The 24,756-nt window shown below is 35.5% G+C and overlaps 1 protein-coding gene across 3 annotated transcripts in view; it reads left to right on the forward strand.

Annotated features, from left to right (window-relative positions):
* LOC128994313 (BMP-binding endothelial regulator protein-like) overlaps positions 1-24,756 on the forward strand; it is a 125,074-nt gene that overhangs the window by 94,861 nt on the left and 5,457 nt on the right. For all 3 annotated transcript variants that reach the window (XM_054418758.1, XM_054418768.1, XM_054418777.1), the window contains 8 exons: positions 4,626-4,808; positions 6,701-6,975; positions 8,366-8,522; positions 9,755-9,945; positions 11,731-11,880; positions 16,032-16,157; positions 16,258-16,379; positions 18,258-18,341. In XM_054418758.1, coding sequence (XP_054274733.1) covers positions 4,626-4,808; positions 6,701-6,975; positions 8,366-8,522; positions 9,755-9,945; positions 11,731-11,880; positions 16,032-16,157; positions 16,258-16,379; positions 18,258-18,341 — 1,288 coding nt within the window. The remainder of the gene's footprint in view (positions 1-4,625; positions 4,809-6,700; positions 6,976-8,365; positions 8,523-9,754; positions 9,946-11,730; positions 11,881-16,031; positions 16,158-16,257; positions 16,380-18,257; positions 18,342-24,756) is intronic.

Genomic DNA, 24,756 nt, shown 5'->3' on the forward strand with positions numbered 1-24,756 from the left:
TAATACCATTGGCCATTGAATACAGTAGATTTTGATGAAAATGCTGGCTACAAATTCAACATGGGGATGGAATGTCTAGTTGTATTGATAGTCAAAGATAAAACATAGGCCTACGAAAAATGTAGGGCTATTTTAATGTAAGACTCAAATGTAAAACACCTTTAAAAGACTAAAATAAACTGAATTATCAGTCATGTATTTCAATGTGTAAAAACGTAAAAACTGCAAAAAGACTTACTTATTGAACAATAAAATAAGATGGCTGAAATGTAGGCATAAACATAAGTAAGAAGTAAACATCGCATTCAGCTGATTTAAGTGAAAACAGAATAATATAATAAGTAGAGAAGACATGCCTTAAATATACAATGTAGATAATACAATTCGAAATTAGTAGCCTACTTCTGGACAGGCCTAGACAATTATCCATACCGTGGTTGAAAATGTACTTCTATAAGCCCAGGTTTACTTATTACGGTTGTAACTGGACGTATGTATAGTCCGTGGCTTGGCAATCAAATAACAGTATTTATATAGGATAGGCTACTGTTATCAACATTTGAAATGACTGAATTGTTACCAAATTACTGTTTCACAAAATGCAGATTCCATTTTCAGCCGAGCCATGAAAATGAGGATTTGCCGAACAATTATTAATATTACAGAATAGTATATAATGATATACAACTTTTCACATTCCATAAATTATATGTTAGTTTTGCTATGGTCAAAGGTCCAAATCCAAATGTTCTCTTTTCTTTTGGTCAGTATGTAATAATTTGCTAGAATCATTGACTTTATATAAAGTCAAAGCTAGAATACTGTAGATGGTTTGTTAAGTTAAGACCATATGCAAGCATTTTTGAAATCGTTTCCCCGTTTATCCTTAACCAACTATTTCATTCCAAAAGATAAAAATTATATGGTGCAACACAAATAAACAACCCGATCACCTACCTATAACCTACACTTTACCTTCTTAATCTAACCTTACTTCAAAACACTTAATGCTCACGAATGCTCATAAACCCCGACCTACCTTCCCCACATGCCTAAATTTGATCAGTGTTCAATCTGCGTTTTATCAATAAGTGTAATAACTTACTGTAACCGTCGATGTAATTCAACATAATATAACCTATGAGGTATTATCGGATTAAATACCGATTTCGATGCGGTTCGATATATCGCTTATTAAATCCTGATTTCTAACATCGGCTGTTTCTAATCAGCTGGCAACACAAATAGGTTCCCAAGAAAGTAGTCACCGGTCAGTATCCCTCCGCTCCTTGTTTATGCTCCGCGCATTGAGAAAGTAGTTCCGTATATTTTCTCGATTTTCAGTGAATTCCGCGCCTTAAAAAAGTGTTTTAATGGCATTTTCTTGTTTATTAAAATCATAGGAATGGTTTAAAAACGTTTAAAAGAAAAGTATAGAAAGTTCAGAAATACCTTATGATTCTCTTGTTTACATTTTTCTTGTAAACAAAAAAACTGTCATAGCTACTTTAGTCCCATAAGCCTAATGTTAAAAATTAGAAATTTTAAGTTCGTTTTAAATTGCATTAGCATTATCTAATTGAAATTTGTTTGTTTACAAACCATCTCATTATTAGTCTAAGTAGTCTTGTTAAGTTTGGCTAAAATGTGTTCAGCCGTTATTGAGTGATGGCGTTATATTGTTTGCATTGAAGTTGATCCCAAAGAGCTTCGCTCGCTTCGCTCGCTCCGCTCAATAATCATCATACTGTAAAATACAAAAATCAACACAATTATCTGTGCATTTTAGTTTATACCGACAGTTTGAAGTGAGCTTCCATACTCTCCCCACTATCAAATGCCACTTGTATATTTGAGGTTAGATTTTTTATCGCTGGAAGCTTTCTCCGATAGCTATGAGAAAGCTTCGTAGACATAGACCTGTACCGGAGAAAAGGATTCTATCTTTACAGTCTTGCTTTTACTTCCGGATAGTTGGTATTCCTGCTCTTATTTTGTGTTGGCACCATGGCTGTGTAATAGACCCGATTGGTACATTTCGTACTTGATGAAATTGTTTTCTATATTGTTGTTTTAGGATATTTTTTAATATGTGAGGGATTTTTCTCCGTTTCTTTTTCGCCTGTCCTACTTAACCGGTTTTACTGATTGAGGTGACATTTAAAGCTCATGATCAAACAAAAGGACAAATGGTAACTAAAAAGATAATTTAATTTATGGCTTCGCCCCCTAGAGCTTGATATATTTCCAGAGTTTGTTATGAAATATCCAAAGATCCTGACCTAATTCATTTTCAACGGTTTTATACAGTACCTATGTTAATTTAGGAACAGCTGAAAAGATCCTTCAGTTTAATTTTTAAGCACGGTCTGATAGGAAACTAGAGGCGACACAGTTTGTGATATTGGTTTCTTTAAGCGTGATAATTTGTAACCTGATTGAATTAAATCACTCTTAGTTGAATAAATCAACAATCGACTATTTTATTTCGTTGTTGTTATAAACATGTCAAATTTCTTGTAGTCTTGTAAGATGTTTTATTGGGTAGGGAAGTTTTATTGTGGGGAAGTATTTATGACCCTAAACTTGATTGTAATATTTTAATTTGGTTTGCTGACGATAGTTCTAAAATCTTGGATTATAAGTTCCAAATTATCGCACGAAGTGAGGTTTTTGTGGCGCCTTCGTACACGGTCAGGAATAAACTTCAACCCACAATTATGCGTGTTGCATTACGATGTTTGCAGGCACTTTTCCAGTTTACACGGAGAAACTGAAGAAACCTTAGTTCAACTGTAGTGGGCAGTTAAAGTTTTTGGTGGAAAATAGGGAATTTATCAAGTAAAGTTAGTTTATTTTATAAAATCAATATAGGGATGGTTATTGATTGTACGTTGTTAATTTTTGGCCGAAACAAAGAATAGTAAAGTTTACAAATTAAAATTAAACTTATTGGGCTCTGATAATTGTAAGAAGTTAGCTTTTTCAGGTGAAAGAAATAAAACAGAGAATTTTATGGCTAGTATACTACTGACAGAAATCACTCAACTTCATACTATCAATATATTTTGTTCGGTATAAAAGTGGATGAGAAATTTTTCTTGAAACAGTTTTGTAATTGTTCTGTATGTAAACTTTTGTATTTCCTCAGTTTCTCACACACACTTTGTAAAACTTCTTTTCAAATTATACATTTGAATTATTTTCAACACCCTTCATTCTTACCGGACATTGGACCAATAAACAAACATCAACACGTTATTCAGATTGGACGATGACCAGCAAAGCCAGTGATAATAAAGTTATTCGTCATACAGGCAGTGGCCACTAATATTTTCAGGCACCTGCCACTGCCACCGTAATTTAATCGCCGCAGTCAGGGTGGCCGTGGCAAGCTGGTTACCCTTTGATAGATCGCGGTCAAAAAGAAATCAACTTTTGTTTCTCCGTTGAATTCATAGGCATTCCTTGAGTCAACATTCCATCCCCGCCATATGACCCCTGCTGCGCCGATCTTTTGTCTTAGATAAAAAGAGGACCGGACTTTTGTTTTGTTTGTTTTCCACAGATGAACATGTCAGCGTTTTTACTGCTCCTTAATGACCCCTATCTCGCTGTATCTCTGGCGGCTGCCACAATCAAATAATTACCTCCGTTGGATCGTATATTTACAAGGATCTGTTTATTGCTTGCGTTTTAGTGGGTTGTTCTTTCAGGGAAGTTATGGCAGTCCTAGTATTGTTTTGAATTTATGTTTGTGTAACACTTGGTAGGATAACAAATCACACTAAGTTTTTCGTAAATAACTTCTTGATCAGCATTGTACGTGTTAAATATACTACGGAAAGGGGAAGTGAGGAAAATACGTCTAACACTACTTGAAACATACATTTACACACACTGTTTAACATGACTTCAAAGATAAAGAGGGTATAGTTGAGATCTCAATTGGACCCTCCAATCATCATCAGGGAATTCACATATCGGGTCTGATGTTTGGAGTGTCCAATCCAAATCGATCACCTCTTACCATCTTTTATATGTATTTACAGTCTTGTGAGTTAACATTGTAAGTGTAAATATAGGTTTCAAGACAAATTTTCTCTCACTTTCAGTAAGTTATTTGTGTAATCATATTCAGAAGTTTTTTCCTGATTTAATTTTGGGCAAATCATCTTGATGCTTGTAATCTAAACTGAATCATTATACGCATTTCACATAGAAAAAGTTATACGCAATAGTTAAAACCATAAAACCCAATTTCATCCGAGCGAAAATTTTACTTCCACTAAGGATTCTTTTGTATCAAAATGTCACTTTAGTTTATACACAGTTAAGAAGGTACAGAGGAAAAATTCAAAACACCTAAGTGGTGTCTAGCACCAGTGCTGGTGTCTAGGACAAAGTCCATCACCACTCCCTCACCCTAAAGTACTACAACGCTCACGGTGGATGAAAACCTTGTGCTCTGTGCGATAGGAATTTCAGCAGTGCTCACCACTCAGGCCCTTCCTTGCCACAAGTATATTTCCGGCACAACATACTAGAGCTTAAAGCGCAAGTTTTCTCTGTGGTTTATACTGTTTGCAAATTTCCTTCAAAGCTCCTAACGCAGTCGTTTGCAGGGTGTCAGATCAATGGACAAGTGGTAACATCCGAGCGCAACGTCACTTCCACTGAAGACCCTTGTATCAAGTGTCACTGCCAAGACGGGCACATGACCTGCACCAAGAAGGCCTGCCCTGTCCTCAACTGTCCAGACTCAGCTGTTGAATACAACAAGGGAGAATGCTGTCCCAAGTGCAAAGGTGAGTGTGGATTTTACTAATTTTTACTTCCAAAATTTGGCCTAAACAACAAAGTCTTCCAGTTCTCAGAATTTTCTTTAGTCTTAACTATCTTCATATTGGTCATATTTTCACCAACTTTGTTCTTCTAACTTTAGAATGTTCAGGAAGTTTTCTTCCAGGGGGAGTAAGTTCAATGTAATGTTCAAGTGCATATAATGAATGAATTGTATATTTTTTTTTATTTGATTTTATGTATGTAACACAATTCTTTCTCTCGCTGTCAAAAGGATGCTAATTCCCTTTGGACTAGTTGCTGTCTTTAAAAGACGATGGAATTTATTAAAGAAAGTCTTGATCTGATTTTGAGTTAAGTAAAATATATATAGTAGGCTAAAATTCAACTTTAAAAGGAAAATTTTTCAAGTTCTGCTCGCCTACTTTTGGAATTGGTCGTTTACCGGGTATTTTCTTGACCATTGAAACCTCAGCGGTGTTTAGCTACGTCGACAATGGTGTAATTTTTTCTGCTGATTAAAGTGAAGTGCCAAGTCTAATGGTCTTTTTAACTTCACTATAGTGCTTCCACTTCTTAGTCATTGAACCACCTAAAGACATAGGCTTGTCCCTACATGGTATAAAGGGAGTGCTAAAAAGTATCTACAGGGTTTTACTTTAAGACAGCATCTTTTTTGCTCCCTATCGTGGACTTTTCTTAATTCTCCTTTTGTTAAAAATGAGTTTATGTCAGTCAGTATTAACTTCTCTGTTTTTAAAAGTTATGAGCATTAATGAAAGTCTGTACATGTAACACACACCTTTCTACTTGTTTTTTAGCGAATTTCCCATATAGGGAATAAGCTATTACCGTAGTACTCATGGTAAGACCTGGACGCGGGACCGTTTTTTTTTTCGTTTTGAGGTCCCTAGAGGCCAAAAACACCATCCGTTCAAATTCATATATATATATATATATATTTATATATTTATATATATATGTGTCCGTCAGCACGATAACTCAAGCAAAAATGATCCGATTTTGATGAAATTTGGTACAAACGTGTAAACGTACGTTTATTCGAACGAGTTCGCGATCCAGCATGATCGGACCATGGGAACTGGGGTTTACGGGGGGTTTTATGGGGTAAAAATAGGTTTTTCCCATTTTTGACCCAAAAAACATAAAATTTTGCAATTTCTTTCCAAACCATTTTGTAGAGCTTAAAAAAACAAATAATTTGGTATATTGAAGCGTTATTATGCGCCTAATAGTTACGGAGAAAATTCCAAAAAATTGTAAATTTAAAATTCCCATGTTATTCTTATGGAGAAATAGTAAACTGTTGTAGTTTGCTTGTTTGTGAACATATTTTGATCAAATTTGGAAAATGTTTTTATTTCTTACTAACTATTCACATTTTACAAAAAAAAAAAAAAAAAAAACACAGTTTTATCCTCGCTTATTCAGCAAACCTAAGTACTTGTTAAACAAATTTTATTTAAATCAAGAATAAATGTTATATTTTTAAGTAGACATTTCAGTGTAAATCCAATCAGTCAAATGGAAATTCGCTTAGTATGCAGGTTTGCTGCGGCGGGGGTATTAATTTAAATTTATCCAAAATGTGATTTTTCTTTACAAACTTTTCCCTCTCTTTTTTATTGCAATCGTTTCAACTTTAATAGCTCTTCTGTCTGCTTCTCTTTTACAGTTAATTGCAATTTGCCACATTTTCTCTCATTTTTTGTTTAACCTTTTCTGTCAGTTTTTTCAATCTTTCCTTTTCTTCTTGTGTTGCTGCCACTTTGTAATTTTTTTATCATCCTATATTTTGCTTTCATTTCCTTTTCTTTCTTTTAAGTTTTATCAACCAATTTCATTGCTAAAACTACAGCTACATACTTGTTCTCAGGTTCCCGTCGACTGATCGAGCCGCCCAAAGGCAGTTGTCTACTGAAGCTCGGTCTGCACCAGTCCGGTAAGACGTTCCAACACGACGATTGTACAGTCTGTGCTTGTAACAACGGCACCCTCCACTGCCACCGGGCATCTTGCCCACCCCTAGACTGCCCGGAGGAGATGCAGGTCAGAGTGCCCGGCATCTGCTGCCCGTACTGCCCGAGGAAACCAACACTGCCTAAGGGAGAGTTGTACACTTCTTGCCGAGTGGGAGGTCGCACTTATGAGGTAGAAATCGTTAAATTAGATTATAATGTGATTATTTTTACGTTAGTAACACACCAGGTTGTGTATTTTAAGGTGAAAATAAAATCCGATGAGTGATGAATGAATGTGATAACAGATGACAGTTTTGTTACCGACTAAGATGATCAGCTGGTTCATTAGCCAGGATTATTTATTAAAAACCCAATACTGAGACAGCTGGGTCCAGTTTCACACAGAATCTACTCGTTGCTGTTAAGTGAAACTTAACCTTTGAGGAAATGCTAAGACATTATCCTTCTTATAATAATGGATATCGATTTTTCATCCACCATGCTGGAACAACTTCTTAACTGAGATTACTAACTATTTCAACACTTTTCTTATGGTTAACTTTGAGAGCAAAATCGACCCCTTCACTTTTGTTCAACCTCTCCTTGAATATTTGCACCCCCTCCCCCTAACGATATGACTAATACAACAAAATATTTTCTTCATAACTACAACTTCTATAGAACTAAAACTCCAAATCATATACTTCAATACAATTATTATTTCCTGTCGTCAATACAGAAGGATTCTCACCGCAAACTCTCTCTTGAACAGATGTTCGAGGTTGAAAATATGTATCATTTGGAGAAGAAATTCAACAAAACAGTTTATTAGAATTACAAATATCTGTGATGACTTGACGGGGCAAGGAGAACCGGTCGGTGGCCGTGAAACTGGTCGACAACCGCCAGGTCAATCAATCTACCGCAAATTAATGGTCTTTGAATTATATCTGTCATAAACTATACCCACTTGTCGAGAATTTACAAAAAGGGAAGTGTTTTTACACTTCTGATTGCTATCTTTTGATCGTTTGATGTTTATCATGAGTTGAACGGACATGAGATTGTTGTTATTGGCAATTTAGATTTTTTTCAGTTAAGCGCAGATTAGTGATCAGCTGTTGGATTGTTTGTTCAAGTTGTAGAACTTGTATATGCTTGGACATTGGCAAACTTATAAACATGTTTTGTTTGGTTTGGAATTTTAATTGAAGTAATTTTAAATTTTATATGAAAAATTATAATGCTCTTTTAGTGTCTGATACTTAGTTAGTTAACTCATTTTAAATCAATTTGGCATGATTTGAAAGTAGGTGAACCTAATTTCCAAGCCAATACTCATTCTTTAAATTGATCTGTTTTTTTTTTTTTTTTTAAATAGTAGTAGTATTATTTATACATTTTTTATGGAAGGGTCTTAGAGTTATAGTGGAGGATGGAAAATAGGAACCATAGTAGACAATAGACGAGTTGGTACCTCAAAACGCTCTAAATTATTCGATAAACTGTCTCGCATTGCTATTTGAGTCCATTCTGGTCTCACACGTCACTAATTCTGGAATTCCCGGATGTGTTTGCAGGATGGAGAGACCTGGAAGCTGGATCAGTGCAAGTCTTGTGCCTGTTCCGGGGGATTGATCCGTTGCGCGATGCCGGAATGCCCTCAAGTAGGCACGTGTCCTCCGAGGTTCAAATTACAACGAGAGCCTGGCCAGTGCTGTCCCAAGTGTGTGGAGGGTGAGTTAAAAGAATGTTAAGTTAGACCTCTATATTTTTAAAGAAAATCCTATTTTCTAGTTAAGAGTTATTTAATGAATACCCATGTAGCACAGATGGTTGGGCCAACGTTGGCCAACTGTCGGACAGTTGGTCGATGGTTGGTTGGAGCTTCCACAACCAACCAACCGTTGTCCAACTGTATATCTCGTAGTTGGGCCAACCAATATTTACAACTGTGGACCAACATCGGTTCATTGTTAATGAAATACATTAATATGCATTGTTGGGTATCATACATCAAGCCAACCGTTGTCCAACCGTTTTTCACTCCGTTGGACCAACAAAAGATACTTTTGTTGGACCAACGATGGTCCATAGTTGAGTTTACACGACTTTCATTCTCTGGGTCTAGCTTTCACAACATAATTATAATAAAATATCTGGTTTTACAATACCTTTATCAGTTCCAAAAGTTTCCAAAAGTTTTTGGAACTGATAAAGGTATTGTAAAACCAGATATTTTATATATTACAGTTCCGGGGCTACAACAATGAATTTTAATAATTATAATAATGCAAATATTTTTTAAATTAATATTCTTTAACTTATTTGCAACAATTTAAGGGGAAAGAGTAATTAATCATATAACAGTCAATTATAATAGCATTAATAATCTAACGGTAATTAATTAATCTATATTCAAATACCAGTATCCTCTCTAACTCCAAAAAAAAAATAACTACTTATGATGCCTTAACAGATTAACAGAATCATATTATACTGTGTAGTATCAAAAATGTTTGAAGTATTGCGACCATTGCAACTGTCGGCTACTCTTTCACCACTTGAAAACTCTCTGTATCAACAATCACAGATAGCTCAGTGGTAAGGTAAGAGGCTCATAAGTCGAAGGACTCGGGTTCGAGACCCATCTGAACCAAAAAATTTTGTTCCAGCTTTTTTTCAAAATTTGTTTTATGAACTATTTAATCAATTTACTCAACTAATAATTATGCTTTTCGTACTAAATCTTTATTATTTTGTGTGAAATAATTTTGGTTGGGCCATTGTTGGACAAAGGTTGGCTGGAAAACGGTTTAAAGAGGTGACATTTCTACCGTTGGCCAACTGTGTGGCTCCACAATTTACCAACGTTGGCCCAACCATCTGTGCTACATGGGTAAAGTTCAGCTAGCTGAAAAGGTATTCAAATGAAATATCAGTGTTATGTGACACTCTTTTATTTACAGAGGACGGAGTTTGCACAGTGTTTGGCGACCCACACTACAAGACGTTTGACGGAAAGTTCTTCAGCTTCCAAGGATCTTGCAAGTATCAACTCGTCGCAGACTGCAGTAAGGAGAAGAGTTTTAACATCCGAGTGACAAACGATGCGAGAAATACTAAAACATCGTCGTGGACCAAAACTGTATCTCTTAAGGTGACTTAACGATTGCAACTTTTTGTTTTGTAAAATCTTTCTTTTCATATTAAATTTATTGTTTAGGTAGCCGAGTGGTTAGGGCTCGCCTTCAAATATGAAAATTGCTGGTTGGTTATAAGAGAAATCAACTCTTGACCCAGATGCCATTTGCCTTTGTGATAGCAATTAATGACACTATAAAACATTTTTGTCAACTGTGGGATGGTTTAATTGAGCGTATTCTTTTTTCTGGAACACAGTACTTTTACTCTGCTTTGTGAACGTTAATCCTAATTGATTAAAATGTTTTGGCTCTATTTTGGTACCGTATTAGATACAAAAACAAGTGCACAACTGTGTCATACATTAACACAAAGGCAAAACGCATGTGCCGCCCATTATTTTTGTATAATTCCATGTAGAACAATTTATTGTGTTTAATTAGTGATGTAAAATACCCAGGTATTTAAAACTCAGGGTAAATACCCTGGGTATTTACCCGGGTAAATACCCAAAATCCATAAATACCCGGGTATTTTGGGTATTTATGAAATCGATTGAAATTCATTTTTATCCACCCCTAAATATGTTATGGTTATCATTACATGATTAATTAGGATAGTCTATAACACCTTTTACAGTAACTTGAAGCTTTGCTAGTACCTTTTATTTAAAGATTTAGGCCCTAGCACTTTTTTTGATGAAATCAAGACAACACCTCATCAGAGAAATAGTGAACCTTAACCTACTTCTTCTGTTATTAAATTATGATAGTTAAAAATTGTATTTTGTAAAATGGCTTGGAAGGCTAGACAGACCCAAGGCCTGATTGATGTAGGCAGAATGGCAGAATACTGAAAGTACAGTAGACTCCCTCTTATCCGGACTCCTCGGGACAGAGGCTAGTCCAGATAACGGTTTTTCTGGTTAACCCGACGTCCCCAAAAACTTGTTAAAACGGAAACCGTGTACCGGTACTGTCATACTCGACTTTAATTTAGGAGAGCATTGTATTTAGATACGTAATCACTGGTCTCAAATCTTTCCCACGAGAACAGTCGTTTCAGTACCGCTCACTTCTTGCCAATCTAGTCAGGTTAAACCAATGGGCTGATAAAAATTGTCCGGTTAAAAGGTGTCCGGATAAGAGGGAGTCTACATTAAACTTTTCTGTGTTACCGCTTAGTTGGGAACAATAATATATTTGGATAAACCTACTAAAAAATGTATCTCCTGTTTTTTGGTCTAACTTTGATATATTTTTGAAAGATTTATTGTGCTATAGATTCAAACTTTTTGTATCACAAGTTTATGAAATTAGTTTTATTTTTATTTTGATACCAACAAAAGATCTAGAACAAAAATATTATTAAATCCTGCCATACTACAGTTTGAATTTTAATTATTTTCTATCATAGAAATTAAAAAATCATTAGTAGTCAGGACCAGTGCAACCATGCGACCAGGGTATTTATGCCGATTATGCTTTATGCTCAGACCTGGGTATTTATGGTGATCATACCGAGAAGTAAAATGCTAGTAGTGACCATATGAAATTTTGTTTAACACATTTTATTATCATTTTGCTATCTTTACAAGGTAATAATTGCAAAAAAACATCTCAATCTTCTCTAACTTTAATACAAATTATAAATACCCAGTTTTTGGGTATTTACCCGGGCCTGGGGTAAATACCCAGGTAAATACCCAATTTATATTTACCTACCCACTGGGTATTTACCCGGCCCACATCACTATGTTTAATCATTATTATTTATTATATGTGAAATGATTTATTGACAGGTCGGAGGTATTAAAGTGAACCTCGGTGAGAGACAGAGGGTGAAGATAAATGGGGTGAAAGTGACGATCCCGTACAGAATGTCCAGTGGCCAAGTGACCGTGAGAAGAGAAGATGAAACGTTACACGTTCACACACATCTGGGGGTGAAGGTGAGGCTCCTTAATTACATACTTACTTAATTCTTGCTCTTCACTGCCTCTGTCCTTAGACTGGGGGTTCGTCAGGGTAGTTTTGGGCCAATCCACTTCAGGTTCGGTTATAATTGTTATGCCCGAAACTTCTTATTTTTGTAGTCTAGCCGAACACCTACCAACTACAATTTGATACATTTCTGTCACAAGTTAACAAGATTTTTTTTAACCACTCATAGAGAAGTAATAGCCCAGTCAATAAAGACACAAAAACAACCAACGTCGGAACAAATTAGTGACAAGCAAAACTATATACCACTGGATAGTACATATAGAGATGTACATTTTCCCAAAAGTCCCCTAAAATCCCCCCGGTGCTTTCCCCCCCACCCCCCCTCAAAGTCAGGAATTGCAAGGTTTTACTAAATCACGCTTAAGTCCAGTATGGTTTATCCGATTGTAACCATTTATAGCTCGTTATATTCCTAAATAAATTGTCTAAAATAAGTTCCTTTACACTTTTGCGTTAAATCCAATACTTTCTTCAAAATTTAATGATAAACTCAAAAAATAAGCAAATCTTTAAGTTGATATTTCAGTTTTTCTGCCGTAGTTTTTTAAATAGTAGAAAAAATGGAAAACGCCTTCTCCAAAGGTTGTAAAGAATGTCTTTCTGAACATTTTCATATAAATAAGTATAGGATTGTGATATAAATATGGGCAGGGGAACGGTAAAACGAGACGAGAGTCTGGGCCTCGACGACGCAGCGCAGCCGTCGTGCCGCGCGCCGCCTTATAACCGCGAGTGAAGTTATCCACCCTGGGTAAGGTACAGTACAGAATGAGTTTGTTATGCAAAATCAATTATCTATTAATGAGGTTTGAACTAATACTGTCAGAGACTACACAGTAGACTTTAGTGTTATACCTATTATTTATTTATTTATCTAATTTCTTATAATCTTTAATGAAACTTTAAATATCGCCCTAGTTTCAAATAATTACAAATGCCAGTATGCCTGTAATTAATTATATGAACTCTTATTAAATTATAGTTTAAGATAATGGATAGAGAATATTGTTCCAACAATCACACGTTGCGAGGTTCCAGACGGAAGGCCTAGAGACTCAGTGAGGGTGTGGGGCTACTGACACTTACCCCATTTATGACGTGTCAATCAAGTTCGGTGGCTCGCTTTTAGCACCTAAAACAGCTGTTGAAGTTCTGTGTCTCGTCAGTCTTAGGTGGAGAGTTATTGTGAACGGTGCTGATAAAGTCTTGATTTGCTAAAAAGTTTACAACTTTAATGTGCGGTTTCAAGAAGTAATTCAGTGAAAGGCGTATGACAGTACAAGAAGTAGTACAGTGGCGTGATGTACAATTAATTTTGACAAGTGATTTAGTTTTTGGATATTCTAACTAGAAGGTTGGTTATATCCATTATAAGATTGGTTACTGAAACTAAAAGACTATTTGAGCTTCGAGTTAGCTGCAAGACCCCCTTCAATCCTTGATGACGTCTCCATTAGAAAAACGACCAAGTCTTCATTGATGAAAATCTTCGAGTGCGGCATTGATGATCATACAGATACAACTGATGTGACCTATGTTGTTGATGGAGGATTCTTAATCCATTATGTTAAATGGCCCGAAAATTCTACCTATGGAGGAATCATAAATAATTACTGTTACTATGTAATATCCAAATACGGAGAAAATGTAACAGTTGTGTTCGACGGCTATCCAGAACATTCAACGATTAAGCATGAAGAGCAACTTAGGAGGGCTTCTAGTAAAACGCCATGTGAAATCTTATTCGAAGACACTACAAGATGTTCAACTTTAAAAGAAAACTTCCTGGGAAACAGAAAGAATAAGAAAAGATTGTTGCTGGCGGTTTCAATGGAGATGCAAAGGCGCGGAATAACTACGCACACTGCCGAAGAAGACGCCGACTATGACATTGTTGATGTGGCTTTGCGAAAGTGCATCAACAACACAAAAGTCTTTGTTGTTGGCACAGACACATACCTACTTGTTATGCTAGTATCTCTGGCTCCCCCTGACAGTAAATTATTCTTTTGTAAACCAAAAGTTGGACAAAATGACCCAATCATTTATAATGTGGAGAAACTGGTGCATAATTTAAATGAAATCCGAAGCGACTTGTTATTTGCACACGCAATAAGTGGATGCGATACCACCTCATCTTTTTATGGTTTGGGCAAGTTAAAGGTGATTGAAAAGTTAAAGTCATCCGAAGAGACTATGAGTCAGGCCCTGGTGTTTAGTAACAGCGATGTTCCAAAGGAAGAGTTGTTAAATAACGGAGAAAAGTTTGTTCTTGGACTGTATGGAATGGATAGGTTCTCGAGCCTTAATGAAGCTCGATACTTCAAATTCAATCTGATGACGAAAAAAGCTAACTTAAGAACAAATTTTGATCTAGCCAGACTACCCCCGACAACAGAAGCTTGCCAGCAACATATACTGAGAGTGTACCTCCAAGTACAAAGATGGATGGGAAATAAGTTGGTGCCAACTGAATGGGGATGGAAACTGGAATCTGTAAAAGAAAATGGAGAAGAAAAAAAAGTTCTCAAGCCAGTAACCAGTGTGAAGCCACTTGCACCAAACGATATCCTACAAATGGTCTCGTGCTCGTGCAAACAAAATTGTGGGAACTATTGTGGATGCCGTAAGCTTGGCTTGAACTGTTCGTCAATGTGTGAGCATTGTAACGGTCTGAGTTGCCATAATACAGCAAGTATGGAGGAAGAACAAGACGAAGATGAACTATAATTAGGTAATACCTTATCATAAAAAACCTACTTAACAACAACAGCAAAGTAACAACGAAACTTACAACTAAAAAAAGATTGCCTCAACAAAACGAATGTAGATATTAAAGTCTCTAACAACTCTTATTATATTTATGTTATTAATTAAGAGTAATTAGGAATTCATAGCTACCGGTTTTTGCCAGTCCGGGACACGGCGGGTCCATAGGTGGTGGATAATGGAAATACCTTTAAAAGGGTTAGGAGCAAGACTTCCCCGAACCAAAACTGGCACAAAGAATATACTCATTATTAATAAGTTTTACTTTAAAATTAAATAATAAACTTACAATGAATTGCCTTCATCTTATGTATTTCTTAATAACAAGAAATAATACAAGTTTAGGTTTAAAGCCAACCAATCAATGTTATCTCTGACAGTATAAGTTCAAACCTCATTAATAGATAATTGATTTTGCATAACAAACTCATTCTGTACTGTACCTTACCCAGGGTGGATAACTTCACTCGCGGTTATAAGGCGGCGCGCGGCACGACGGCTGCGCTGCGTCGTCGAGGCCCAGACTCTCGTCTCGTTTTACCGTTCCCCTGCCCATATTTATATCACAATCCTATACTTATTTATATGAAAATGTTCAAAAAGACATTCTCTACAACCTTTGGAGAAGGCGTTTTTCATTTTTTCTACTATTTAAAAAACTACGGCAGAAAAACTGAAATATCGGCTTAAAGATTTGCTTATTTTTAGAGTTTATCATTAAATTTTGAAGAAAATATTGGATTTAACGCAAAAGTGTAAAGGAACTTATTTTAGACAATTTATTTAGGAGTATAACGAGCTATAAATGATTACAATCGGATAAACCATACTGGACTTAAGCGTGATTTAGTAAAACCTTGCAATTCCTGACTTTGAGGGGTGGTGGGGGGGGAAGCACCGGGGGGATTTTAGGGGACTTTTGGGAAAATGTACATCTCTGAGTGTACTATCCAGTGGTATATAGTTTTGCTTGTCACTAATTTGTTCCGACATAAAACCTTTATTGACTGGGCTATAAGGTACAGAAGATAAACCTTTATGGGCTTAGCTCTGGTATGTTGTGCCAGGAGTATACATGTGACGAGCAAAGAAGAAACGGCTAGCACTGTGTGGAAATCCTTATCCCACTGGGGACAGGGTCTTCCCCCACCATAAGCGTTGTAGTAATGAGGGCTCTGGGGTTGTGTTAGACTTTAACACTTGTGTAACACTAACACAAGGACACAAGAACACATTTTTCATTATTTTGAGAATTAATAGGCAATATTTTTCTCTACAGCTCTTTTGGATAAACCAAAGCTAATCGTCTCATTTGTATTTTCTGCAGGTGGTGTGGGACGGAATGAGTTTCTTGGAAGTCTCCGTCCCGGCTAAGTACAAAGGCAAGCTGTGTGGTCTCTGCGGAAACTTCAACTCAATGTCTCGAGACGACCTGATGACAAGGCGAGGCAGAGTAAGTGTTCGGAAGAAATCTTTTGTTTTTATTGTAAAATATATTATATTTTAGGTTATGTTCTATGTATTTAATTTATAACAACTTCTGTCCTTTGCAGGTTGTACTTGACCCAGACAAGTTCGGTGCGTCTTGGAGAGTTGGCGGCAAACGAGCCTGCATGCGCAATAATGAGCCACCCACAAGAGCTATCCAGTGTAGCCAACATCTTCCACAGCGAAGGTACCAACACAGCAAAACAAAAACTTAGATTGTGTCAATTAGGATGGAGTGTAGGGAAAGTTATGGGATAGCGACAGAAAACTCCCCCCCCCCCTTCACTCTTCTCTTTCTTAATATGTATATATTAAAATTAAATGAGATCTTTGATGAATCTACATAATAACAAAATGGTGGTATGGTTCTAATGTCGGGTCACCAATCTAAATTATTCAATCTATATACTGTATTTCCAAATACTTAAATCAACAATTCTTCTATTTCAGTTTAACTACTACAATGAAAATACCGACAAACTTAATTTTTTAGTCTGGAATTGTTTTCCACATTTTGCTTCAGGCTAAGAGGTCACATTATCGCTTGGATAAAATCCGTTGGTGTTTGGTGGAATTTAAACCCAGAACCTCGGGGACCAAAATCCTGCACTCAAAGTATCACTAGACCAGCTTGCTACCCACCTAAACGCTTAATAAACTCTTTTAAATATTTCCACCATCATTTTTGTAAAATGTGTAGTACCTATCAAGCTTTGGATAACATAGTTAATTGGCTTCAGTGCAGTGGTGGATCTAGAACAGTCACATGGGGGGGGGGGGCTAACCAGGGGGTACCCCCCCCCCCCGAAAAATTTGTGTAGACTCAGTCTCCAAAATGGCAGTTTTATACAATTTCTTTGTCAAAAGTGACAAATTACTTTACACAATGTGTATGCACTACTGTATTACATGCAGAAAAAATAATGTACATGTATGCCCGAGGGGGAGGGCAGTCGCCTCTCCTCTGGATCCGCCACTGCTTCAGTGCAGCCAACACAGCAAAAAAAAAAAAATCCTTTTCCAAGTATATGCCTTTTAAAACTTTGCTAAACAACTAATTCTTAAATTTCAGTACAGTAATAAATAATAATAACACCTTATAAACTCTTCAAAATGTTATAAAGTGCACCTATTACCTTTTCATCAAAGGTATCAACACAAATACTCACGTACAGTAGTCTTATAATGCTGTCATCTTTAAAATATTTAAACACAAGCTGCTATACCCGTGCTTTGCAACGGGAAGAACACGTGACCTAGAGAGCTATTAAAGTGGTGCTGATGTGTGTTTTAAAATACATACAGCAACTCTATGATATAGTTTGAAAATATAAACTGATTTAAAAGCGTAAACTTACTTACTTTCAAACCCCTACTTTTGATGTTATAGATCCCTAAGAATATGACAACATACCTTAGTGCAGCAATAGCATCAATTATTGCTTCATATTGATGCTTTATGAATGACATGTTTTATCATTTTCTTCAATTGTATTCAAGCTTCTTCAAATGTAAATTAGTATATAAATACAAAAATGAAATTTTGAGCAATACTTTACAAAACATACAACCTCACTTTAAAACCAAACATAACCCTCCTCAATATACATAAAGCGTCACAAACATCTTATTCGAGTAAATAAACAAACACCAGTTCATTGTACTGACCAGCTGTTTCATCAACTAAATTAAATTAAATCATGTAAACATTGGAAGCATGCCAGGCGCAGCCCTTTGTGAATCAGCCTGTGGGGCAGAGCCCTTAGGAAATTCGTCCATATCAATACTTTTCAGCAAATCTACACACTCTAAAGGATTCATAGTCAATGCTGTAAGCTTCATTTTGATGTGCCATATGCCTATATTTTTATTTGGTAAATGGCCTTAACCGTTTACATAAAATTTAGTTGTATCACTTTAATAATATAATAGATGATTTTTTTATTGTTTATATGTAATATGAGTATTGTATGTTGTTTATTAAGTAATATATTGTAAATTTACATGCTTAAAGAAAGTATGTTTAGCTGCTTGTTATGTCGTTCTAATGAAATTCTTTTTTCAGGTATCGGGACCGGCTTTGCAAGCCTTTGAGGACAGAGGTTTTTGCTCCGTGCCACAAGAGGCTGAATTACGCAATGTATTTCAAGTGAGTATAAATATAACTAAGCAGGGCCGTCCCTAGGGTTGGCGGCGCCCAGAGCAAACGTGGTCGTGGCGCCCCCTCCCTCCCAGCAGTAATAGTTGCATTCGCAAATTTTAATACTATGTTAATACAAATAGCCGCTGCGCGGCGCCCCCTCAGCCACAGCGCTCGGGGCAGCTTGACCCGGTTGCCCCCCCCCCCCTTCGGTCGGCCCTGTAACTAAGTGTGCAGTTTGAAATTATCAAATTTATGTCACATTTAGTTGTAATATTTTGTGAATATCGTTTTAAAGAGTTGGTTAGCAGAAAACCTATACCCGACAGGAATATTCACCTAGGAAGCAGAGACTACTTTCCACCGACGAAGGTCACGACTCATTTTGTGTTTCAAGTGTTCAAATTTTGTATAGTACGTGTTTTCGCCAGTATTGATGTTTTGACTGTCTGCTCGAGAATTTTTTCTTCTCATGTTTTCTATGGTAAATATATTCATCCCTTTAGCCGCGTTAACATGAGTCCAGTAGAGCAGGCAGGTTACTTGCCTCTAATGTATTTCAAGTTACATGGGGCAAATATCCTGCCCGCCTACTGGCTTCGTATAGACATAAACGCGGCTTTTGAGATAAAACACTTCACTGCTGTGTACCGTATCCAATTTACAAATAACAAAAAATACTATCTCGTTGCGATGTATCCGATTTTAGTATCAGCCAAATATAAAGTCAGTATGAACAATAAGTCGTCCAATCAGTTTCAGTGATTCACATCAGTGTACTCTGTACTACTATGTAAATATTTTAATTTTCATCATTTTAAAACAAAGTAAATTAAATGAGCACTTAGGATAAAATACAGTATATGATATAATTTGTTGTTTGGTTAAGAAGAGCAAATCACTCTAACCTGTTGGCAATCCTGAAAATCAGCTGTCCTTGGTCAAAGATTAGATTCATGGTAAAGTCATTAGTTCAGTGCTAGTTCATGTCTGGGCCCCATAGCAAACACACACTCGTTGTCATAACCAGTTTCAAGTGTGCTGTGGCTATCAATTTGACAACTCGAATCCGAGCCCTGGGGTACCAGTCCGGTGCTATATTTGCAAGTCTACTGACTAAAGTAAGACTGTTCTTATTTATATTAGAAGTAATTAGTTACAAGAAGTAATGTACTTAGAAGGGAAGAATTTGATTTAATTAAATGTCATGTATATTACTATGAAGATCATTGATTGCTCACCATTTAACCAATTGTAGTATAGCCTATGAATATCTGAAGAAGAAAATAATATTTAATATTAAAAAAGGCTAGACAAGGCAAAATTAAATAGTAAAGTACTGTTTGTTCCAAAATTGGCATATAATTGGGCAAAGTGATACATGGGGAAGCAACACTACTGCTATCTTAAACATCTTATAAATTACCCTATATCATCAAGTGTTTGAACAAAAAGTGCAAACTATGCAATTAATCATTTTACCATCAAATGCAAGCACTTGGTTCAAGGCTTGCGGTACATAAAAGTGCGCAACTCTGCTAACTTGTCAACTTGCCAAATTTAAAAAAATTAAATATTTATTTAACAAGCAAACTTCAAGCTAAATACAAATCAGACTGTCAATATTATATGAAGTGATTATATTTCAAGCATAATAATCACAGGGAAATTAAATGGTGAATTAAATTTAATAATAATTTTCCGTAATGGAAAAATTCAATATTAATTATTTGAGTAAGGACGAACTCAAATATGAGATTTTGTGTAGAAATCAAGAATCTACACATGATAATGTAGAAGCATTAAGAAAGGAACTACGGTGTATTTTAAGTACATTGCCAGATATATCTAACTTAACTGGCAAACTTAGTGTAAATGAAGAATTTAACACAGTACAGGCCAAAATAGACTTACTAGGGTTATTGATTGAACAAGCTGAAGAAAATCCTACTAACCTACAAATAGCTAAGATAAAGGCTAAGTTAAGTCATATACAGTTAAGAATCACTAACCTAAAACAATGTCAAGTCATCCCAAGTTTAGCAAACACACTAGGGCAGCTAGAATCAAAGATAAGAGATCTGTCAGAGAAATTTTTAATAGTTAAAAATAAAATATCTGATCAGGATTTAGAAATCTATCAAGAAAATCTAAATAAATCATTATTAGAAGAAGAGGAAAAATAAATGCTAAATCAGATTTAGATGTAAATGTAATGACAACATCCAATGAAAGCTCCACTCCCATTAAACAAAATCAAGTAATAGTTAATGAAGCTAAAACTACACTTGAAGCTAACCCAAACTTTTACCCAATGATTCCAGTAAATGTGCAAGACCCATCAATTCAAGTAGCTATGTTAAACTCACAGCAAGCTCCAAACTCAAATCCAAATCTAAGTATTTTCAATAAATTATCTAACCCAGCTGAAGCTTATTTACATAATATAACAATCACAAATGGACTTGACATAAACCCATTACTCGCATTTTTAAGAAATTTGGTTAAAATAAGATCTGAAACCAATTTAACAGACTTCCAACTTTATGAAATTTTGCCAAGCTATTCGCAACCTCCCCTCAGTACAAAAATATTACAAGGGAAAATGCAGGGAATAACTTTGGATAAAGTACATGAAGATATTGTCAACACATTCATTCCAATAACATTGAGAGAAAAACTTAAGCAAGAATTAATATACAGACCCCAATACCCAAATGAACCGTTATCTTTGTACATAAATGAGGTCAAGATAAGCAATCAGATCCTTAAAACTAAGTTATCTGAACCTGAGCTTATTTGTTTCATCAAGAACGGATTGAGACCAGAAATTAGGAATCAAATAATTTTTGAAAGTAATCCTAAAACATTCAGTGACCTAGAGCAATTATGTATAAGCCTCAACAACATTGGATACAATGATTACTTACGGAATAACATGTTTCCTAACCAAACTCAAGTCCATAACTTCACACCTCAGCAATATTGTCAACCCACCAGCAATAACTTGAGACCTAATTTCACACCTCAGTGTAATCAGCATTCTAAACCTCACCAAAATCAAGCTAGACCATATTATTCAAGCTCTAATCATGATGCTAGGATTAAAACATGTTTTAATTGCAATAGAACAGGTCATATTGCTAGCCAATGTTATAGGAAGAAAAAAAACTCATAAATGAGGGAGTATTGAGTAATACTAACTTAAATACTTGTATTCCCGATGACACCAAGATATCTAATACTGAAAATCAATCACCTGAATATAAAACTGAGTTGAGAAAAATAATAAAGGATTGGAATAAATTCAGGAATGTAAAACATAACCGAGTGAAAGTATATGTAAATAATAAGCTACCTTGTATTCAAGTCAATGTACATAAAAATTTAATTGTAAATACCTTATTGGATACTGGAGCCAGCCAAAACTTCATAACACATGACCTATATAAGCAACTTAATAAATTAAAGGTTGTAAAGTCATTAACAAATTGGAAAGGTACCATGTTCGCTGCTAACAATAGCGAAATAAACGTGTTGGGTAAATGTAAATTTAAAATCAAGATTGGTTCATTTACTTGGAGGGAGGAATTTTTGGTCATGAAACATGACAACTATGACATGATTTTAGGCATGCCATTTATGTCAGACAAAGGATTGATAATTGATTTAGAGAATAATGTTTGCTACTTCAAATATAAGCCTGGAAAAATAATAAAGCTTAACAATTCATTAAATGAAGAAAATGAATCATTAAATGAAATGTTAATTGGTTGTTCTGACATGAGACAGGAAGTTAACAAATTAATAAATAAGTATCAAAATGTATTCACAGATAAAATTGGTTCTGCATTAAATCTAGAGGTGAAACTTGAAGTTACAGATAACATTCCAGTAAGTTCCAGACCTTACTACTTAAGTCCACCAAACTTACAAAAAATGAAAACCATAGTTGACGATTTATTAGCTCAAGATATCATTGAAGTATCGACTAGTCCATATTCATCACCCGCATTCCTCACCAAAAAGGATCGATTAGTTATAAACTATACAGAACTAAATAAGAAACTCGTAAAAATGGATTACCCGATAGGTGACCTAAATAACCTATACCAACATCTACAAGGAGCCCGATATTTTTCTGTAATAGACCTGAACAAAGCATTTTTACAATGCCCTTTAACAAAGGACAGCCGCCATTTAACAGCTTTTTGCACATCATTTGGTAAATACCAATATAAGCGAGTCAGCTTTGGACTTCAAGTAGGTAGCAGCGTATTATCGAGTTATCTTGATGGTTTATTTCACGACATAAACTTTGTATATTTAATAAAATTCCTGGATGACATTGTAATATATAGCAAGGACAAAGAAGATCATCTAAAGCATTTAAAGGAAGTAATAAACCGCTTATCTCAAAACAACCTTACCGTAAGTGTAGAAAAAGCCAAATTTTTCTGCAGGGAGATAAATTTTCTTGGCCATCGCATAAAAGATAACACTATATGCATTGATCCCGAGCGCACCGTGGCCATTAAAGATTTTCCCGTACCGAACACAGTAAAACAGGTACCTACGCAGATTCGTAGGTATGTGCGGATACTGGAGCCGATATATCCCGAGATACTCAGATATATGCGCGCCATTGCATCGACTAAAGAGAAAGGGTGTTAAATTTAAATGGGATAATGAATGTCAGGAAGCATTTGAAAAACTAAAGCAACACATAAGTAACCCACCGTTATTGCAACTGGCAGATTTTAACAAACCATTTGTACTACAAACGGATGCTTCTAGCATAGGTGCTGGTGCTGTACTCTTACAAGCCAATGACTTAGAAGATTTATTACCGATAGGATATTTTTCCCGAAAATTTACAGATGCAGAATTAAAATATTCCATCTATGAGAAGGAAGCCTTAAGCGCTATATATGCCATGGAACATTTTCACCAATATTTGGAAGTGAGAAAATTTAAACTGATTACTGACAATCAAGCTTTAAGTTATGTCCTAAACACAAAACGCAAGATTGGACGTTTAGCTCGTTGGGTAGAGCGATTAATAAATCTAGATTACAGTGTTGAATTTCGTCATGGTTCCGAAAATATACTGGCGGATTGTTTATCAAGATTATATGCGGAAACTGCTAATGAAGATGATCAAATAACTTCGGAGTCACATCAAGAAATAAATATGATATTAAATAAGTGCAAAACTGATAAGAAGAATGCAACCCAAAATCACACTAGAACAAAGTCTATGAATGAAGGAGATAACAGATCACCGAAGTCATCCATTGAAGATAAACATTTTTGCAATTTAGTAGATGAAATTCCCTTAGCATTCACACAATTGGAATACCAACAGAATAATGACGCGGACTGTACTAAGATAAAAGCTAGTATAACAAAAGGAGAACATAGTAACTGTTATTTCATGAAGAACAATATTTTAATGTACAAAAATAGCAAAGATAAACCACGGATCTACTTGCCTGAAAAGTTATTTAATCTAATATTTACATTTTACCACAACACCATTTTTGGAGCTCACTTTGGAATTGCAAGAACTACTGCCAGAATAAATGAATATTTTTACCATCCTCAGTTAAATAACTTCATAGCACAAAAAGTAAAAGGCTGTAACATTTGCATGATGTCAAAAAGTACACAAAGAAAATATGAGGGAAAATTAATTTCAATTACTGCTGAAAATGCTATGGATACAATATACATGGATGTATTAGGACCTCTAGTACGTTCCAAAAAAGGGAACAAATATATATTAGCATTACACGATGCATTCACGAGGTATACTTGGCTATATACATTGAAGGAATGCAATTCAAAATCCATTATTGAAAAATTGAAATGGACATTTGCCAACTTTTCTATACCAAAAACAATTGTTACAGATAATGCTAGTTATTTCGTATCAAACCAATTTAAGTCATATTTATTTAAACATTTTATCAGCCAAAGATGTACTCCTGCATACAAAAGTGGTGGAAACAAAACGGAACGCATTTTTAGAGACCTAGGAGCCGTATTAAGAAGTTTTTATCATGATAAACAAACTGAATGGGATACAGAGCTGGATTTAATTCAGATTAGTCTCAACACAGCTGTAAACTCTTCAACAAAATCCAGTAGCTTCAAACTGATGTTTAACCACGAGCCTAGCTGCGCCTTGACTAACCTATGGGACATCAAGAGCCTAATTTCATCGGAATTAACCTTAGAAGAAAGAAAAGAAAATCTGAAGAAAGCTATAATGAATGCAAGAAAAAGTATCCAATTCAACCGAAACCGTCAGAGATTCTCCGCTTCAAGAACTAAACATCCATTTAAGCTAAATTGTTTAGTATATGTCAGAACGCATTATTTAAGTAGCAAAGTTAACAAGTTTTGTAAGAAACTAGCC

Source organism: Macrosteles quadrilineatus, unplaced genomic scaffold (genome assembly GCF_028750875.1).
Source record: "Macrosteles quadrilineatus isolate MER2022 unplaced genomic scaffold, UCM_ALF_1.0 Scaffold_1__1_contigs__length_201487025, whole genome shotgun sequence".
Taxonomy (NCBI): domain Eukaryota; kingdom Metazoa; phylum Arthropoda; class Insecta; order Hemiptera; family Cicadellidae; genus Macrosteles; species Macrosteles quadrilineatus.